This window comes from Notothenia rossii, assembly GCF_949606895.1.
Source record: "Notothenia rossii genome assembly, contig: scaffold_82, whole genome shotgun sequence".
Lineage (NCBI taxonomy): Eukaryota > Metazoa > Chordata > Actinopteri > Perciformes > Nototheniidae > Notothenia > Notothenia rossii.
The window spans coordinates 53,551-71,153 of NW_027640332.1; the positions used below are offsets into that span (position 1 = coordinate 53,551).

Consider the following 17,603-nt stretch of genomic DNA (forward strand, 5'->3'; position numbering starts at 1 on the left):
AATTATACAAAAATACAATGCGTTTTGTACATTTGTTTTTTTCTATTTGATCCATAACAAATATCATGAAGTTAAGGAGAGGCAATGAACCAGAAGTGTGACTCACAGGTACAACATGATGTGTGTGTGTGAGAGGTGTGTGTGGGCGTGGCCGTTTCACATCAGTCATCAGCAGCCTCACCTGTCCGTCTCCCTGAAGCTGCCTCACGAAGAGCCAGAAATACCTGTTTGAAAACACACACACACACACACACACACACACACACACACACACACACACACACACACACACACACACACACACACACACAGACAGACAGACAGACAGACAGACAGACAGACAGACACACACACACACTCTGAAGTATTGCAACCATGAGGGTATTATGTATTTTATATATTTGTATTTTTTATGTCACAACGAGACCTTTACTTTCAGTCGGTGTTTCCCCGTCAGAGTGAGACCTCTGTCTGTTCTCTGACCTCTGTGTACGATGCTGTAAAATGACATTAAATTATAATTTTATCAACTTTTGGTCTTTTGTAAATCATTTTAAACAGATTTGTGTTTGTCTTGAAGCCAAAGCCCTGAATCACGAGCTGAACTCCAGGTTGTAGTTTCTGTGTTTATTACAAATTGTAACTTTAACTGTGACCAAAATCTGACCAGCTTATTTTCAGACAGGTTTTTATAAAGATGGACAAAAAGAGGCATTATGGCTGCTTCTCTTATTTCTCATTTCCTCGCTCCTCGGTCTCACCGGAAGTTGATTTGTCGGCGCCGTCTTGAGTAGCGTGCCAGTGGCTTATTTGTGCCGGAGGATCGAGGAACTACCAGACCATCCTCCGGTGAAATCCTCAGACGCTCGCCCCGCCCCCTTACTGTATATAGCTCACTGATTGGACGATGCAGCGCATGCACTGATCTGGCTGATGTCAGACGATCAGCTGAGCGGCGTCATCACAAACGGACGTCGCTTCACGTGACGCTCCAGAGGAAAGGACGTCCCATTGCTCTGAAAACTGTTTCCCTGCTTCTCGTGGTTTCCTCTCTCCATGCTTCCCTGGAGGGAGGGCCGTTTCTCTATCGCGAGGATACTGGCTTGGTAGTCGTATACTTCCAAGCCACGGCTTCGGAAAACAAAGAAGAATGGAACAGGCTAACAAGTGTGCCACTCTCTCTAACGGTTTCAACATAAACTACCGAAAATAAATACCTCACGATGTCTATCTAATTATGAACTTGCTTTACTTTCACAGAACACATTATTGGTGATAACAAATGCAACATATTTACCAACACATGTTCTACGCCTCTACATACTTACATTTAAATGTGTGCTGCGTCGGTTCAGCCATTCTCCCCAAGGGTTTTTGAAATTGGTCCGTGCGCAAAGCATTGTGGGGATTTGAAGGACGCAAAGTCTACCCATGTGCAGCCTCGAAATTACCCCCAAACCAAGGACGCGGCCTCTGGTGGAATTCCAAGTATGCTGGAGATTGGAACAGTCCTTCGGCGGCACTCGATGACGTAGCATCCTTGAAATATTGGCTTGGAAGCCAGTTTCCTCGAGATTGAGAAACGGCCGAAGTGAGACGCAGCCCGTCATGTTGATGCAGAAGAGACTTGGAGAAGAGGATTTTAAATAATAAAGGACATTTAAAGTCACAGTAGAGAAACTAAATCCACCTGAACATGACTTTATATTCACATGTCCCTTTACTACACACTAGCTTTATTTGATAGCTTTAGATTCAGATCAAAACAACATTTAATCAACTTGTCTTAGCCCAGGTAGACACACAGGTGAGAGAGAGAGACAGGGAGGTGAGAGAGGGACAGGAGAGAGAGAGAGGTGAGAGAGACAGGTGTGAGAGAGGGACAGGAGAGAGAGACAAGTGTGAGAGACAGGGAGGTGAGAGAGGGACAGGAGAGAGACAAGTGTGAGAGAGAGGGAGAGGGAGAGAGAGAGCACACACACACACACACACACACACACACACACACACACACACACACACACACACACACACACACACACACTTATTATAAAGAAATAACACTAATGCATCAATAACAGAGTTCAGTTCCTTTGCTGTGATGTTTCTTATCTCCAGGTCGGTCGACTCGTACGAGGGATTACATCAAAGTTAAACAAAAAAACACAGATGTATTTTAAGAAAAGTATAATATCATTAAAAAATATATCAAATACAAAAACAGTATTTACATAGAAATAGAAATAGAAACAGACTGGAGTCGAAGCGTTTACAGAAATATCGTTTATTGTGATTTTATCAGCGTGTTGTGTTCAGGGGGTCGGGACGTTTGAGTGCTTCTCATCAGGACATCACGTGCTCCAGGACGCCCTGACGAATCAGCTGCTCACATTTCCACCGGGGCAGGAAGTGCTGCGGAGAGGCGTTCAGGGACATCACGTTAATGAGAGACACTTTGAATACACGTTATTAAATACAGTTTTCCTCAAATATATATAATTAGTATCATGAAGGAAATAAATAATAATAATGTTGTGAGGATTATTATAATTATTTATTATATGATGGAATATTGATTCAAACACCACCAAATACATTATTATTATTTTGCGCTGAGATATAAGTGTTTTATATGAAGTATATTTCTGACCTGGCTGTTCTTCTTCAGCAGGATCAACGTCCCGTCATCGATCTCCAGCTCTCCGTGGTCCTTCAGACATCTCACCTGAGGACCAGAGCACAGCGCGTTATTCTGCTGGAGCTCTACACACAGGAGGAGTCTGCTCTGCTCTACGTGGTGCATTCAAAGACACAGGAGGAGTCTGCTCTACGTGGTGCATTCAAAGACACAGGAGGAGTCTGACCTGCTGTACGTGGTGCATTCAAAGACACAGGAGGAGTCTGCTCTATGTGGTGCATTCAAAGACACAGGAGGAGTCTGACCTGCTGTACGTGGTGCATTCAAAGACACAGGAGGAATCTGACCTGCTGTACGTGGTGCATTCAAAGACACAGGAGGAATCAGACCTGCTGTATGTGGTGCATTCAAAGACACAGGAGGAATCTGCTCTGCTGTACGTGGGGCATTCAAAAACACATGAGGACTCTGATCTACGTGTTGCATTCAAAGACACAGGAGGAATCTGACCTGCTGTACGTGGTGCATTCAAAGACACAGGAGGAATCTGCTCTACGTCGTGCATTCAAAGACACAGGAGGAGTCTGCTCTATACGTGGTGCATTCAAAGACACAGGAGGAGTCTGCTCTATACGTGGTGCATTCAAAGACACAGGAGGAGTCTGCTCTACGTGGTGCATTCAAAGACACAGGAGGAGTCTGACCTGCTGTACGTGGTGCATTCAAAGACACAGGAGGAATCAGACCTGCTGTACGTGGTGCATTCAAAGACACAGGAGGAATCAGACCTGCTGTACGTGGTGCATTCAAAGACACAGGAGGAATCTGACCGGCTGTACGTGGTGCATTCAAAGACACAGGAGGAGTCTGCTCTACGTGCTGCATTCAAAGACACAGGAGGAGTCTGCTCTATACGTGGTGCATTCAATGACACAGGAGGAGTCTGCTCTGCTGTACGTGGTGCATTCAAAGACACAGGAGGAATCAGACCTGCTGTACGTGGTGCTTTCAAAGACACAGGAGGAATCTGACCTGCTGTACGTGGTGCATTCAAAGACACAGGAGGAGTCTGCTCTATACGTGGTGCATTCAAAGACACAGGAGTCTGCTCTACGTGGTGCATTCAAAGACACAGGAGGAGTCTGACCTGCTGTACGTGGTGCATTCAAAGACACAGGAGGAATCTGCTCTGCTGTACGTGGGGCATTCAAAGACACAGGAGGACTCTGATCTACGTGGTGCATTCAAAGACACAGGAGGAATCAGAACTGCTGTACGTGGTGCATTCAAAGACACAGGAGGAATCTGACCTGCTGTACGTGGTGCATTCAAAGACACAGGAGGAATCAGACCTGCTGTACGTGGTGCATTCAAAGACACAGGAGGAATCTGACCTGCTGTACGTGGTGCATTCAAAGACACAGGAGGAATCAGACCTGCTGTACGTGGTGCATTCAAAGACACAGGAGGAATCTGACCTGCTGTACGTGGTGCATTCAAAGACACAGGAGGAGTCTGCTCTACGTGGTGCATTCAAAGACACAGGAGGAGTCTGACCTGCTGTACGTGGTGCATTCAAAGACACAGGAGGAATCTGCTCTGCTGTACGTGGGGCATTCAAAGACACAGGAGGACTCTGATCTACGTGGTGCATTCAAAGACACAGGAGGAATCAGACCTGCTGTACGTGGTGCATTCAAAGACACAGGAGGAGTCTGACCTGCTGTACGTGGTGCATTCAAAGACACAGGAGGAGTCTGCTCTACGTGGTGCATTCAAAGACACAGGAGGAATCAGACCTGCTGTACGTGGTGCATTCAAAGACACAGGAGGAATCAGACCTGCTGTACGTGGTGCATTCAAAGACACAGGAGGAGTCTGACCTGCTGTACGTGGTGCATTCAAAGACACAGGAGGAATCTGATCTACGTGGTGCATTCAAAGACACAGGAGGAATCTGATCTACTTGGTGCATTCAAAGACACAGGAGGAATCTGATCTATGTGGTGCATTCAAAGACACAGGAGGAATCTGATATATGTGGTGCATTCAAAGACACAGGAGGAATCTGATCTACGTGGGGCATAAATCACTCAAACTACCCAACACATGCCGGTCAGCTTCGGGCAGTTTATATGTTCTTGACCCTGCTGTACATTTATAACATTAAACTCTGGGGTCACAACATGTCACCAACAGAACACAGTGGGAACAGGTTGTGTGTGTGTGTGTGTGTGTGTGTGTGTGTGTGTGTGTGTGTGTGTGTGTGTGTGTGTGTGTGTGTGTGTGTGTGTGTGTGTGTGTGTGTGTGTGTGTGTGTGTGTGTGTGTGTGTGTGTGTGTGTGTGTGTGTGTGTGTGTGTGTGTGTGTGTGGGCAGGGGGAACTGAAGGAAACAGGAGAGTGTTCAGGTTTACCTGAAGAGGACCAGAGAGAAGGAGTTACACATGTCAGCAGAGAGGGAGAGGGCACTGAGTTCATGGTCTATAGTTGTTTGAAAAAGAGAAAGAGAGAGAGACTCACCTGGATGTAAAGGCTCTTCGGGGGCTTCATGTCCTGAGTGATGTCCAGACCCTCGCCCCCCCCCAGAGAACGCATGAAGGAGGCCAGAGACTTCTTATAGTGAGAGAACCACTGCACCTACGCACAGAGACAGAGACAGAGACAGAGACAGAGACAGACACTTTTAGAAGCTATTATTGATGTATGTTTCCTTCTGGCTGCGGTTGTCGATGACAGGGACTCAAATAATGAAGGGTAGTGATGTCACTGAACAGGAAGTGATGTCACTGAACTGGTAGTGATGTCACTGAACAGGAAGTGATGTCACTGACCTCCTCAGCACACATGTGGAAGCGCACGTTTGCGGGCAGAACGCTGCCGTACTCCCAGCGCAGAGCGCGGATCCTCAAGAGACGGTCGTACCTAACAACAGATAAACAACAAACAAACAATACACAATAGATAAACAACAAACAAACAATACACAATAGATCAACAACAAACAAACAATACACAATAGATCAACAACAAACAAACAATACACAATAGATAAACAACAAACAAACAATACACAATAGATCAACAACAAACAAACAATACACAATAGATCAACAACAAACAAACAATACACAATAGATAAACAACAGGATGCTGTACAGGTGTGTGTGAGGGGTGTACGTGTGAGTGAGTGAGTGTGTGAGAGAGAGTGTGAGTGAGTGAGTGAGTGAGTGAGTGAGTGAGTGAGTGTGTGTGTGTCTCACAGGTAAGCAGTGAGACAGCGTTGGTTCCTCAGCAGGCAGCAGTGACGCAGCTTGATGGAGGGAATGAGGTCAGAACGACCGTCAGACTTCGCCTCGCTCCTGAAACACACAGAGTATAATGTAATAATATAATAAAGTATAGTATTATATAACACAGTATATTTAAGTAACAGCTCACGACAGGCCGTTGGGCCGGGCCACGCCCCCTAGCTGTGATATAATGAGCATATACCACGGCCTGAAGTGAGCTATTGCTTTTATAAAACGGTTACCAAGTGTGGCAATATGAAAGAAAAATACACACTCTAATTTAAATAGTTTTTATTAGTAAATAATGACGTTCAAAATAAAATAGTCCCTCCGTTGCTTTCTGCACAAAACATAGTGCGAGGTGGTTGCTATGCAACAACACTAACAGCTAGCGAAAGTATTAGACAGAGAGCGTTGATCCATTATTTGGCTGTTTATTTACATTAATGTGTATGTTGCTGTTTATTGTGCACCCACTGAGAAACTGTCCAGCATCAGTAGCATGGCTTACGTGGTCACTTGTGTAGGTGACCACTGGTGGCCCGTGAGTATATTGGTAACATTTCACATTTTAAATAAATAAATAAATTTAAGTTTACCGCATTCTCACGGGAATATATTCGCAATGGAGCAAGCTTAAGTTTCTCTTTCGATTGCATGATGTAGCCGAGCGCAACACCTTCGTCACACATGTTTCCACCTTTTTGTACCATTTTCAGCCGATTTGTAATCTGTTCTAGAAAAACGATATGTTTTTGGATATTTGTGGAGTTAGGTCTTCCGCGAGTGTTTTTGTATTGGTTAAGTCCTTGGTATGAAAACGTTTGAGAAACACTGCCCTAGGCTGTTGCTTGGCGTGGCCAGAATATTGCTCCACTTTCTCCGGTCCCCGAGATTGGGCTTCCAGTAGCTCTGGAGAGAGCTTTCGCACCTGTGGCCACTAACGGTCATCATGTCTCTGCTTTGTTTCAAGACCCGCATCAGAAAGCTTTTGAATGGTGGTACTTTCCCAGTTGGTCTACCTGCTCTTCACGTAGCTCTGCATGTCGTAGTTTAGGTGCTCTCTGGAGATAGGCACTGCTCAATCCACTCCATAGTGAGACCCCCCGGAGGTCCAAGTTAACCTTACATGTTTCCATCTCAAGCTTTGTTAGTTAGTTATTTAGTTTCCTAACGGACGTAATGTAACAGCTGTAACGGTTTTAGCTTTTCTCAGACGCGGAGGGATACTGACTTGTTGAGAAAAGTAACTACAATTCTACCCGTGATATACGCTCATGATGTCACGGCTAAGAATCAATCAGATTGCTTGATTTGACTTGTCTGTTTTATAATATAACATATATATATATATATAAAATACTCACACGTCGGTCTGGTTCTGTTCATAAAGAGATTCCATTTCCTGCAGAACCTGCCGCAGCCCGTCCTCCTGAGAACACAACGTTCACCTCCATCAGAACACAACGTTCAGCTCCACCAGAACACAACGTTCACCTCCACCAGAACACAACGTTCAGCTCCATCAGAACACAACGTTCAGCTCCATCAGAACACAACGTTCACCTCCATCAGAACACAACGTTCAGCTCCATCAGAACACAACGTTCAGCTCCATCAGAACACAACGTTCAGCTCCACCAGAACACAACGTTCAGCTCCACCAGAACACAACGTTCACCTCCATCAGAACACAACGTTCACCTCCACCAGAACACAACGTTCAGCTCCACCAGAACACAACGTTCACCTCCATCGGAACAAAACGTTCAGCTCCATCGGAACACAACGTTCACCTCCATCGGAACACAACGTTCAGCTCCATCGGAACAAAACGTTCAGCTCCATCGGAACACAACGTTCACCTCCATCGGAACACAACGTTCACCTCCACCAGAACACAACGTTCAGCTCCATCAGAACACAACGTTCACCTCCACCGGAACACAACGTTCAGCTCCACCGGAACACAACGTTCACCTCCATCAGAACACAACGTTCACTTCCATCGGAACACAACGTTCAGCTCCATCAGAACACAACGTTCAGCTCCATCAGAACACAACGTTCAGCTCCATCGGAACACAACGTTCAGCTCCACCAGAACACAACGTTCAGCTCCATCAGAACACAACGTTCAGCTCCATCGGAACAAAACGTTCAGCTCCATCGGAACACAACGTTCACCTTCATCGGAACACAACGTTCACCTCCATCGGAACACAACGTTCACCTCCATCAGAACACAACGTTCACCTCCATCAGAACACAACGTTCACCTCCATCAGAACACAACGTTCACCTCCACCAGAACACAACGTTCAGCTCCATCAGAACACAACGTTCAGCTCCATCAGAACACAACGTTCAGCTCCATCAGAACACAACGTTCAGCTCCATCAGAACACAACGTTCAGCTCCATCAGAACACAACGTTCACCTCCACCAGAACACAACGTTCAGCTCCACCAGAACCCAACGTTCAGCTCCATCAGAACACAACGTTCAGCTCCATCAGAACACAACGTTCAGCTCCACCAGAACACAACGTTCAGCTCCATCAGAACACAACGTTCACCTCCATCAGAACACAACGTTCAGCTCCACCAGAACAATACGTTCAGCTCCATCAGAACACAACGTTCAGCTCCATCAGAACACAACGTTCAGCTCCATCAGAACACAACGTTCACCTCCATCAGAACACAACGTTCAGCTCCATCAGAACACAACGTTCACCTCCATCAGAACACAACGTTCAGCTCCACCAGAACACAACGTTCAGCTCCACCAGAACACAACGTTCACCTCCATCGGAACAAAACGTTCAGCTCCATCGGAACACAACGTTCACCTCCATCGGAACACAACGTTCAGCTCCATCGGAACAAAACGTTCAGCTCCATCGGAACACAACGTTCACCTCCATCAGAACACAACGTTCACCTCCACCGGAACACAACGTTCACCTCCACCGGAACACAACGTTCAGCTCCACCGGAACACAACGTTCAGCTCCATCGGAACACAACGTTCAGCTCCATCGGAACAAAACGTTCACCTCCATCGGAACACAACGTTCAGCTCCATCGGAACAAAACGTTCAGCTCCATCGGAACACAACGTTCACCTCCATCGGAACACAACGTTCACCTCCATCGGAACACAACGTTCACCTCCACCGGAACACAACGTTCAGCTCCACCAGAACACAACGTTCAGCTCCACCAGAACACAACGTTCACCTCCATCAGAACACAACGTTCAGCTCCATCGGAACACAACGTTCACCTCCATCGGAACACAACGTTCAGCTCCATCAGAACACAACGTTCACCTCCATCGGAACACAACGTTCAGCTCCATCAGAACACAACGTTCACCTCCACCAGAACACAACGTTCACCTCCACAAGAACACAACGTTCAGCTCCACCAGAACACAACGTTCAGCTCCATCAGAACACAACGTTCAGCTCCATCAGAACACAACGTTCAGCTCCACCAGAACACAACGTTCACCTCCATCAGAACACAACGTTGAGCTCCACCAGAACACAACGTTCACCTCCATCAGAACACAACGTTCAGCTCCATCAGAACACAACGTTCAGCTCCACCAGAACACAACTTTCACCTCCATCAGAACACAACGTTCAGCTCCATCAGAACACAACGTTCACCTCCATCAGAACACAACGTTCACCTCCATCAGAACACAACGTTCACCTCCATCAGAACACAACGTTCAGCTCCATCAGAACACAACGTTCACCTCCATCAGAACACAACGTTCACCTCCATCGGAACACAACGTTCAGCTCCATCAGAACACAACGTTCACCTCCATCGGAACACAACGTTCACCTCCATCAGAACACAACGTTCAGCTCCATCAGAACACAACGTTCACCTCCATCAGAACACAACGTTCACCTCCATCGGAACACAACGTTCAGCTCCATCAGAACACAACGTTCACCTCCATCGGAACACAACGTTCAGCTCCATCAGAACACAACGTTCACCTCCACCAGAACACAACGTTCACCTCCACAAGAACACAACGTTCAGCTCCACCAGAACACAACGTTCAGCTCCATCAGAACACAACGTTCAGCTCCATCAGAACACAACGTTCAGCTCCACCAGAACACAACGTTCACCTCCATCAGAACACAACGTTCAGCTCCACCAGAACACAACGTTCACCTCCATCAGAACACAACGTTCAGCTCCATCAGAACACAACGTTCAGCTCCACCAGAACACAACTTTCACCTCCATCAGAACACAACGTTCAGCTCCATCAGAACACAACGTTCACCTCCATCAGAACACAACGTTCAGCTCCATCAGAACACAACGTTCAACTCCATCAGAACACAACGTTCAGCTCCATCAGAACACAACGTTCAGCTCCATCAGAACACAACGTTCACCTCCATCAGAACACAACGTTCACCTCCATCAGAAGACAACGTTCACCTCCACCAGAACACAACGTTCAGCTCCATCAGAACACAACGTTCAGCTCCATCAGAACACAACGTTCAGCTCCATCAGAACACAACGTTCACCTCCACCAGAACACAACGTTCAGCTCCATCAGAAGACAACGTTCAGCTCCATCAGAACACAACGTTCAGCTCCATCAGAACACAACGTTCAGCTCCATCAGAACACAACGTTCAGCTCCATCAGAACACAACGTTCACCTCCATCAGAACACAACGTTCACCTCCATCAGAACACAACGTTCACCTCCACCAGAACACAACGTTCACCTCCATCAGAACACAACGTTCAGCTCCATCAGAACACAACGTTCAGCTCCATCAGAACACAACGTTCAGCTCCACCAGAACACAACGTTCACCTCCACCAGAACACAACGTTCACCTCCATCAGAACACAACGTTCAGCTCCATCAGAACACAACGTTCACCTCCATCAGAACACAACGTTCACCTCCATCAGAACACAACGTTCAGCTCCATCAGAAGACAACGTTCAGCTCCATCAGAACACAACGTTCAGCTCCATCAGAACACAACAGACGCTTTCACTTCTGTCCGGGACACATTTAGGAGTTTTACACTTCTTTTTTCCCCCGAATGATTTCCCCCAATATTTTTATAACAATTCATCCATTCATTTGATTTTTGACATTTTTCAGTTTTGTTTTTGGTCAATGTTTAAAACGTTTTGGGGAAATTTTTCTGACATCTTTTCAATATATTCTTTAGAAATGTTTTGAGATACTTTCCCATATTTAGTTTGAACACTCTTCTGTTTCCTTCAGTCCCCCTGCCCTCACACTCCTCTGTCCCCCGTGTGTTCTGTTTGCCAGCACTGTGAACCCTAAAGTGCAGAGACCCCAAAGTTAACTAGCTCTGTAACCTGTTTGGACAATAGTTAAAAAAATGTCTTGGAAGATTCTGACAATTTTGGACTGTTTTTGGGGCTGTGGCGCAGTGGTTAGCGCATAGGTGTTGGGAACAGGTTCAAACCCCACCTCCGTCAGCATGTCGTTGTGTCCCTGAGACACTTCACCCCAAAGTGCTCCTGTGGGGATTGTCCACAGTATTGAGTATGTAAGTTGCTTTGGACAAGTGACATGTGATGTAATGTAATTTAATTGAGGAATCCATTTCTGATATTTTCAGGATCATAAAGTGCAGCTGTAACCAGAAAGAGGCCATAACTCTGAGGGCTGACTGTAGGGCTGAGAGCCTTGGATATCGAGAGCACAAAGTAAAACATGGCATTTATTTCCAAAATGATAAACAATCTGTTTAATCAACTGATCCAGAGTCCCTTAAATCATCTAAATCTAAATCTGCTCCATGGAGCTACAGATAGGTCTCTTTCTGGAGCTTCTGTTACCCAGCACATGTAGACTCTTCCCTACTCCCGTGTTGTGACCAGAGGTGGGAAGTATTAGAGTACAAATACTTCCTTACTGTACTTAAGTACATGTTTCTGGTATCAGTACTTTACTCCACTACTTACTTTTAATATAAAGGGAGGTCAGGTACCCTTTAAAACAGCTGCTAGTTATGGGTACTTTTTACTGAAGCACATTTCAAATCCTCTTTACTTTCACTTGAGTAAAGAAGTTTAGTCAGTACTTCTACTTTCACCAGAGTATTTTTAAACACGAGTATCTGTACTTCTACTTGAGTAAAGGATGCGTGTACTTCTACTTGAGTAAAGGATGTGTTGTTGTTGTTGTGTTGTGTGTCTGTACTCACGTTGAAAGCGGGCAGTTGGCCCTCGTTGCTCCGCTGCAGCTCTCGGATTAGCTCCATCGCTTTCTCACAAAACATCCTGGAGCAGAAACTGAAGAAATGTGATAAAAATAGAGAATAAAAACCACTCGGATTCACCCCGTGGACGCGGACTGGATTTCGCGGGAAAACATCCGACTGTTATGATCACGTGATGCAGTGACGTCACGTTCCGGTAGCCGCGCGAGCACACATTTTCTTAGATATATGATTTTAATTACGTTTTATGAAATATAATAATGCCTTGAGGAGAGTGAAGTGAGCAGACAAAATGAATTAGTAAAAAAAATACGTTATCAAAACGAAAAAAAGTAAAATAAATTAAATTGAAAAACAGTATGATCACGTGATAGAGTGACGTTGTGCTCCGGTGGCCGCGATGGGACATATTTCAAAGTCACGCGAAGTGCTTTCCCTCCACTCAATATGTTTATTGGTTTATTACTTTAGATTTCTAACCTGATATATACAGCATATATCATGTTCTTTAATGCCATATTCTTCTGACATTTTTAACATATTTCTACATTTGTCCTTTATATTTTGGAAATCTTTGGAAGTATTTTCAGACTTTTTTAATTTTTCTTACATGCATTCAAAATAAAATGTATTCCATATATTTTTCCGTATATTTAGAAACATTTTTTTTAAATGTATTTCTAGCCTTTTAAAAAAATAATCTGAAAATAATAAAATAAAAATAATAATTCAAATTTTTTTGGGAAAAGTGCACTTTTGTATTTATCCTGCAGCCTTACTTCCGGTTAGTACAGCTGGGTAAAAATAAACCCGACTGACAGCTTCCCCTCCCGGCAGAGACGCTCCCTGGACCGGCTCCCTGCGTTTCCATTAAACTCAGAAAAGGATCAACTTTCATATTGAACTCTTTGGTTTGTCTCGGTCACGTTCTAGCAGTAACTTCACGAGTTCTGAGATGGGTTCACGGGAGAGGAGAGAGGGTCCGACAGGGTAAGCTTCATTTGGTCTGGGGACGTTTGTGTTTTGAGTTCAACAACAGACTGAGGAGGGAGGAGAAGTACTCAAATCTTGTTGTAAAAGTAGAAGTACTCAGATCTTGAATTAAAAGTAGAAGTACTCAGATATTGTATTTAAGTAAAAGTACCACAGTGTAGGAATACTTAGGTAAATATACTTATTTACTTTTTTTAAACTAAAAGCTCCTAATCGTGATCCTGTTTTATAACTTTTCTTTACGAGATGCACTTGAAGGTACCATGCACTAGTTTTGTTTTGGTAGTCGTTTCTCCCACGCTCTCCAGAGGCCGTGGACGCAGCACAGTGCTCCCTCGTGGTATTGTTTCTGCGCTCTGATTGGCTGCTGATCAGCTGCTCTCTGCGGATCTTCAGTTCTCCCCTTCTCCCACAGCGGGCATCGAGCTCCGTCTTCCCCGGCTGTAGAGCCCTGTGACCCGGACAACTAACGGCCTGCTCGGCGCTGACAGGCCCGTAGTAACGGTCGGTGTTCGGTCGTTTTTCGGTAGGTTTTCGGTCGGTTAACGTGTGTTTGTGTCCCCAGTGATGAGAAAGCGGAACAGCTCTGAGGACCGAGGGACCACCGGCTCTCTGCTGGACAGCGACCCGGACCTGAAGCAGCGGCCCGACAGAGAGGCACCAGAGCCCGCAGAGAGAGCACCGCAAGGCCCCGGGGGAGAGATGGGGAAACCGTTCAAGAGGTGAGGAAATCAACAACAACAACAACATGAGAATTAAAAGATGATTGTTGTCACATAACGGAATAAATAATAATACAAAATAAATGAAATAATTGTTGTAATATTTAAAAGAGATAAAACTATAAAATAACATGAGAAAAATAGAAATTAAAATGAGTTAAATTATTAAATTAAGTGGATTTTTTGTAAAATAAATAAATAATTAATAAGTAAAAAAAAAAAAAAAGTAAACATTATCAACATAAAGTAAAATAAGATGAAATAAAAGAAATAATCTAAAAATGTTTTTTGAATAATTAGTTAATTATAATACAAACATATAATTAATTCTAGTTCAGAAAAAAATATGAGAAAGATTTCAATTGAAAAGAAACATTTTTAAATAAAGTGAAATAAAAAACTAAATAAATGCAAAAACTTGGTTTTAAGACAAATTAAAAAAATCAAAATTAAACACAATATATTTATATTAATGTATCTACTATATTGTTGTTTACTTTTGTTTAAAAAGTATTAAAAACATGAACGTTCAAACCGTTTGACCCCAAAGTGATTGACATTTCACGTTGAGGTCAAAGTCAGCGTTTATGCAATAGTTTAAGAGTTTCCTTAAATCGTGCTCACAATAACGAGACCTGTTCAGACAACAGGAAAACATCATGGAGATAATATTAGGAAGAAATATGATATTCAAACATAAAAAGTCCCCACAACAGTCCTCTCCTGCTGATGTTCAGGTATATATCAGTATGTAGTGTCTCTACTTTAAAGAGTCCTCTCCTGCTGATGTTCAGGTGTATATCAGTATGTAGTGTCTCTGCTTTAAAGAGTCCTCTCCTGCTGATGTTCAGGTGTATATCAGTATGTAGTGTCTCTACTTTAAAGAGTCCTCTCCTGCTGATGTTCAGGTGTATATCAGTATGTAGTGTCTCTACTTTAAAGAGTCCTCTCTGTTGATGTTCAGGTGTATATCAGTATGTAGTGTCTCTACTTTAAAGAGTCCTCTCCTGCTGATGTTCAGGTGTATATCAGTATGTAGTGTCTCTACTTTAAAGAGTCCTCTCCTGCTGATGTTCAGGTGTATATCAGTATGTAGTGTCTCTACTTTAAAGAGTCCTCTCCTGCTGATGTTCAGGTGTATATCAGTATGTAGTGTCTCTACTTTAAAGAGTCCTCTCCTGCTGATGTTCAGGTGTATATCAGTATGTAGTGTCTCTACTTTAAAGAGTCCTCTCCTGCTGATGTTCAGGTGTATATCAGTATGTAGTGTCTCTACTTTAAAGAGTCCTCTCCTGCTGATGTTCAGGTGTATATCAGTATGTAGTGTCTCTACTTTAAAGAGTCCTCTCCTGCTGATGTTCAGGTGTATATCAGTATGTAGTGTCTCTACTTTAAAGAGTCCTCTCCTGCTGATGTTCAGGTGTATATCAGTATGTAGTGTCTCTACTTTAAAGAGTCCTCTCCTGCTGATGTTCAGGTGTATATCAGTATGTAGTGTCTCTACTTTAAAGAGTCCTCTCTGTTGATGTTCAGGTGTATATCAGTATGTAGTGTCTCTACTTTAAAGAGTCCTCTCCTGCTGATGTTCAGGTGTATATCAGTATGTAGTGTCTCTACTTTAAAGAGTCCTCTCCTGCTGATGTTCAGGTGTATATCAGTATGTAGTGTCTCTACTTTAAAGAGTCCTCTCCTGCTGATGTTCAGGTGTATATCAGTATGTAGTGTCTCTACTTTAAAGAGTCCTCTCCTGCTGATGTTCAGGTGTATATCAGTATGTAGTGTCTCTACTTTAAAGAGTCCTCTCCTGCTGATGTTCAGGTGTATATCAGTATGTAGTGTCTCTACTTTAAAGAGTCCTCTCCTGCTGATGTTCAGGTGTATATCAGTATGTAGTGTCTCTACTTTAAAGAGTCCTCTCCTGCTGATGTTCAGGTGTATATCAGTATGTAGTGTCTCTACTTTAAAGAGTCCTCTCTGTTGATGTTCAGGTGTATATCAGTATGTAGTGTCTCTACTTTAAAGAGTCCTCTCCTGCTGATGTTCAGGTGTATATCAGTATGTAGTGTCTCTGCTTTAAAGAGTCCTCTCCTGCTGATGTTCAGGTGTATATCAGTATGTAGTGTCTCTACTTTAAAGAGTCCTCTCCTGCTGATGTTCAGGTGTATATCAGTATGTAGTGTCTCTACTTTAAAGAGTCCTCTCTGTTGATGTTCAGGTGTATATCAGTATGTAGTGTCTCTACTTTAAAGAGTCCTCTCCTGCTGATGTTCAGGTGTATATCAGTATGTAGTGTCTCTACTTTAAAGAGTCCTCTCCTGCTGATGTTCAGGTGTATATCAGTATGTAGTGTCTCTACTTTAAAGAGTCCTCTCCTGCTGATGTTCAGGTGTATATCAGTATGTAGCGTCTCTACTTTAAAGAGTCCTCTCCTGCTGATGTTCAGGTGTATATCAGTATGTAGTGTCTCTACTTTAAAGAGTCCTCTCCTGCTGATGTTCAGGTGTATATCAGTATGTAGTGTCTCTACTTTAAAGAGTCCTCTCCTGCTGATGTTCAGGTGTATATCAGTATGTAGTGTCTCTACTTTAAAGAGTCCTCTCCTGCTGATGTTCAGGTGTATATCAGTATGTAGTGTCTCTACTTTAAAGAGTCCTCTCCTGCTGATGTTCAGGTGTATATCAGTATGTAGTGTCTCTACTTTAAAGAGTCCTCTCCTGCTGATGTTCAGGTGTATATCAGTATGTAGTGTCTCTACTTTAAAGAGTCCCCTCCTGCTGATATTCAGGTGTATATCAGTATGTAGTGTCTCTACTTTAAAGAGTCCTCTCCTGCTGATGTTCAGGTGTATATCAGTATGTAGTGTCTCTACTTTAAAGAGTCCCCTCCTGCTGATATTCAGGTGTATATCAGTATGTAGTGTCTCTACTTTAAAGAGTCCTCTCCTGCTGATGTTCAGGTGTATATCAGTATGTAGTGTCTCTACTTTAAAGAGTCCTCTCCTGCTGATGCTCAGGTGTATATCAGTATGTAGTGTCTCTACTTTAAAGAGTCCCCTCCTGCTGATATTCAGGTGTATATCAGTATGTCTCTACTTTGATCCGTATTATCAGATTAACTGACGCGGGGCTTAGCAGCCGGATTAGAGTCAGAAAGCAAAGCAGAAAGAATCAGCAGGTTGACTCGGCTCCATCCTGGATAAATGAATAATGAATATAATCAGCAATGTGAATCAATCCTTCGGTAAAAGGACAGAAAATGGATTAAAATACACCTTGTGAGTCAACAGTGTGTCTGGCACAGTCTGTAAATGTTTCTTTAAAGTTCATTCAGAGTCAGCGTCTGAAACCACTTCCTGTCCCACTTCCTGTCGTAGTTGGTGTTTCTGCACGCATGCATCTCTCATCTGACGTCAGCAGACAGACAGCTCAGACACAGAGAACACGTATTCAAATAACTGAGCATGCACACGTTATTAATGAAACAACGTAAATACCAGATTCCCCATGGTATACATTATTCAAAAGTGACCATCTGAAATTAAAGAGGAAGCTGGTTCTGTTTACAGCCGGGACTCTGGATTCTCATTTATCATATTTTCTGATTTCTCTCCAAACCGTAATCTCATAATCTGAATGTATGGTGTTACTACCCTCCATCTGCTGCAGCTCACCTCTGAGCGACCGTGAGC

At 43.8% G+C, this 17,603-nt stretch overlaps 2 protein-coding genes across 2 annotated transcripts in view; both read right to left on the reverse strand.

Moving 5' to 3' along the window:
* Nucleotides 1-2,268: 2,268 nt before the first annotated feature.
* Nucleotides 2,269-12,375, reverse strand: gins1 (GINS complex subunit 1 (Psf1 homolog)). The gene is made up of 7 exons (XM_079694914.1): nucleotides 12,186-12,375; nucleotides 7,297-7,361; nucleotides 5,900-5,998; nucleotides 5,471-5,561; nucleotides 5,160-5,276; nucleotides 2,651-2,725; nucleotides 2,269-2,412 (listed from the first exon to the last, which is right to left on the reverse strand). The coding sequence occupies exons 1-7, from the start codon at nucleotides 12,258-12,260 to the stop codon at nucleotides 2,344-2,346; spliced, it is 591 nt and encodes a 196-aa protein (XP_079551040.1). The 5' UTR covers nucleotides 12,261-12,375; the 3' UTR covers nucleotides 2,269-2,343.
* Nucleotides 12,376-14,524: 2,149 nt separating this feature from the next.
* The window catches only part of LOC307026779 (ninein-like protein), a gene marked incomplete at both ends in the record, with an annotated part of 21,866 nt that continues 18,787 nt past the window's right edge, over nucleotides 14,525-17,603 (reverse strand). The window contains one exon of the mRNA XM_079694910.1: nucleotides 14,525-14,550. Within this exon, the coding sequence (XP_079551036.1) occupies nucleotides 14,525-14,550 (26 nt within the window). The remainder of the gene's footprint in view (nucleotides 14,551-17,603) is intronic.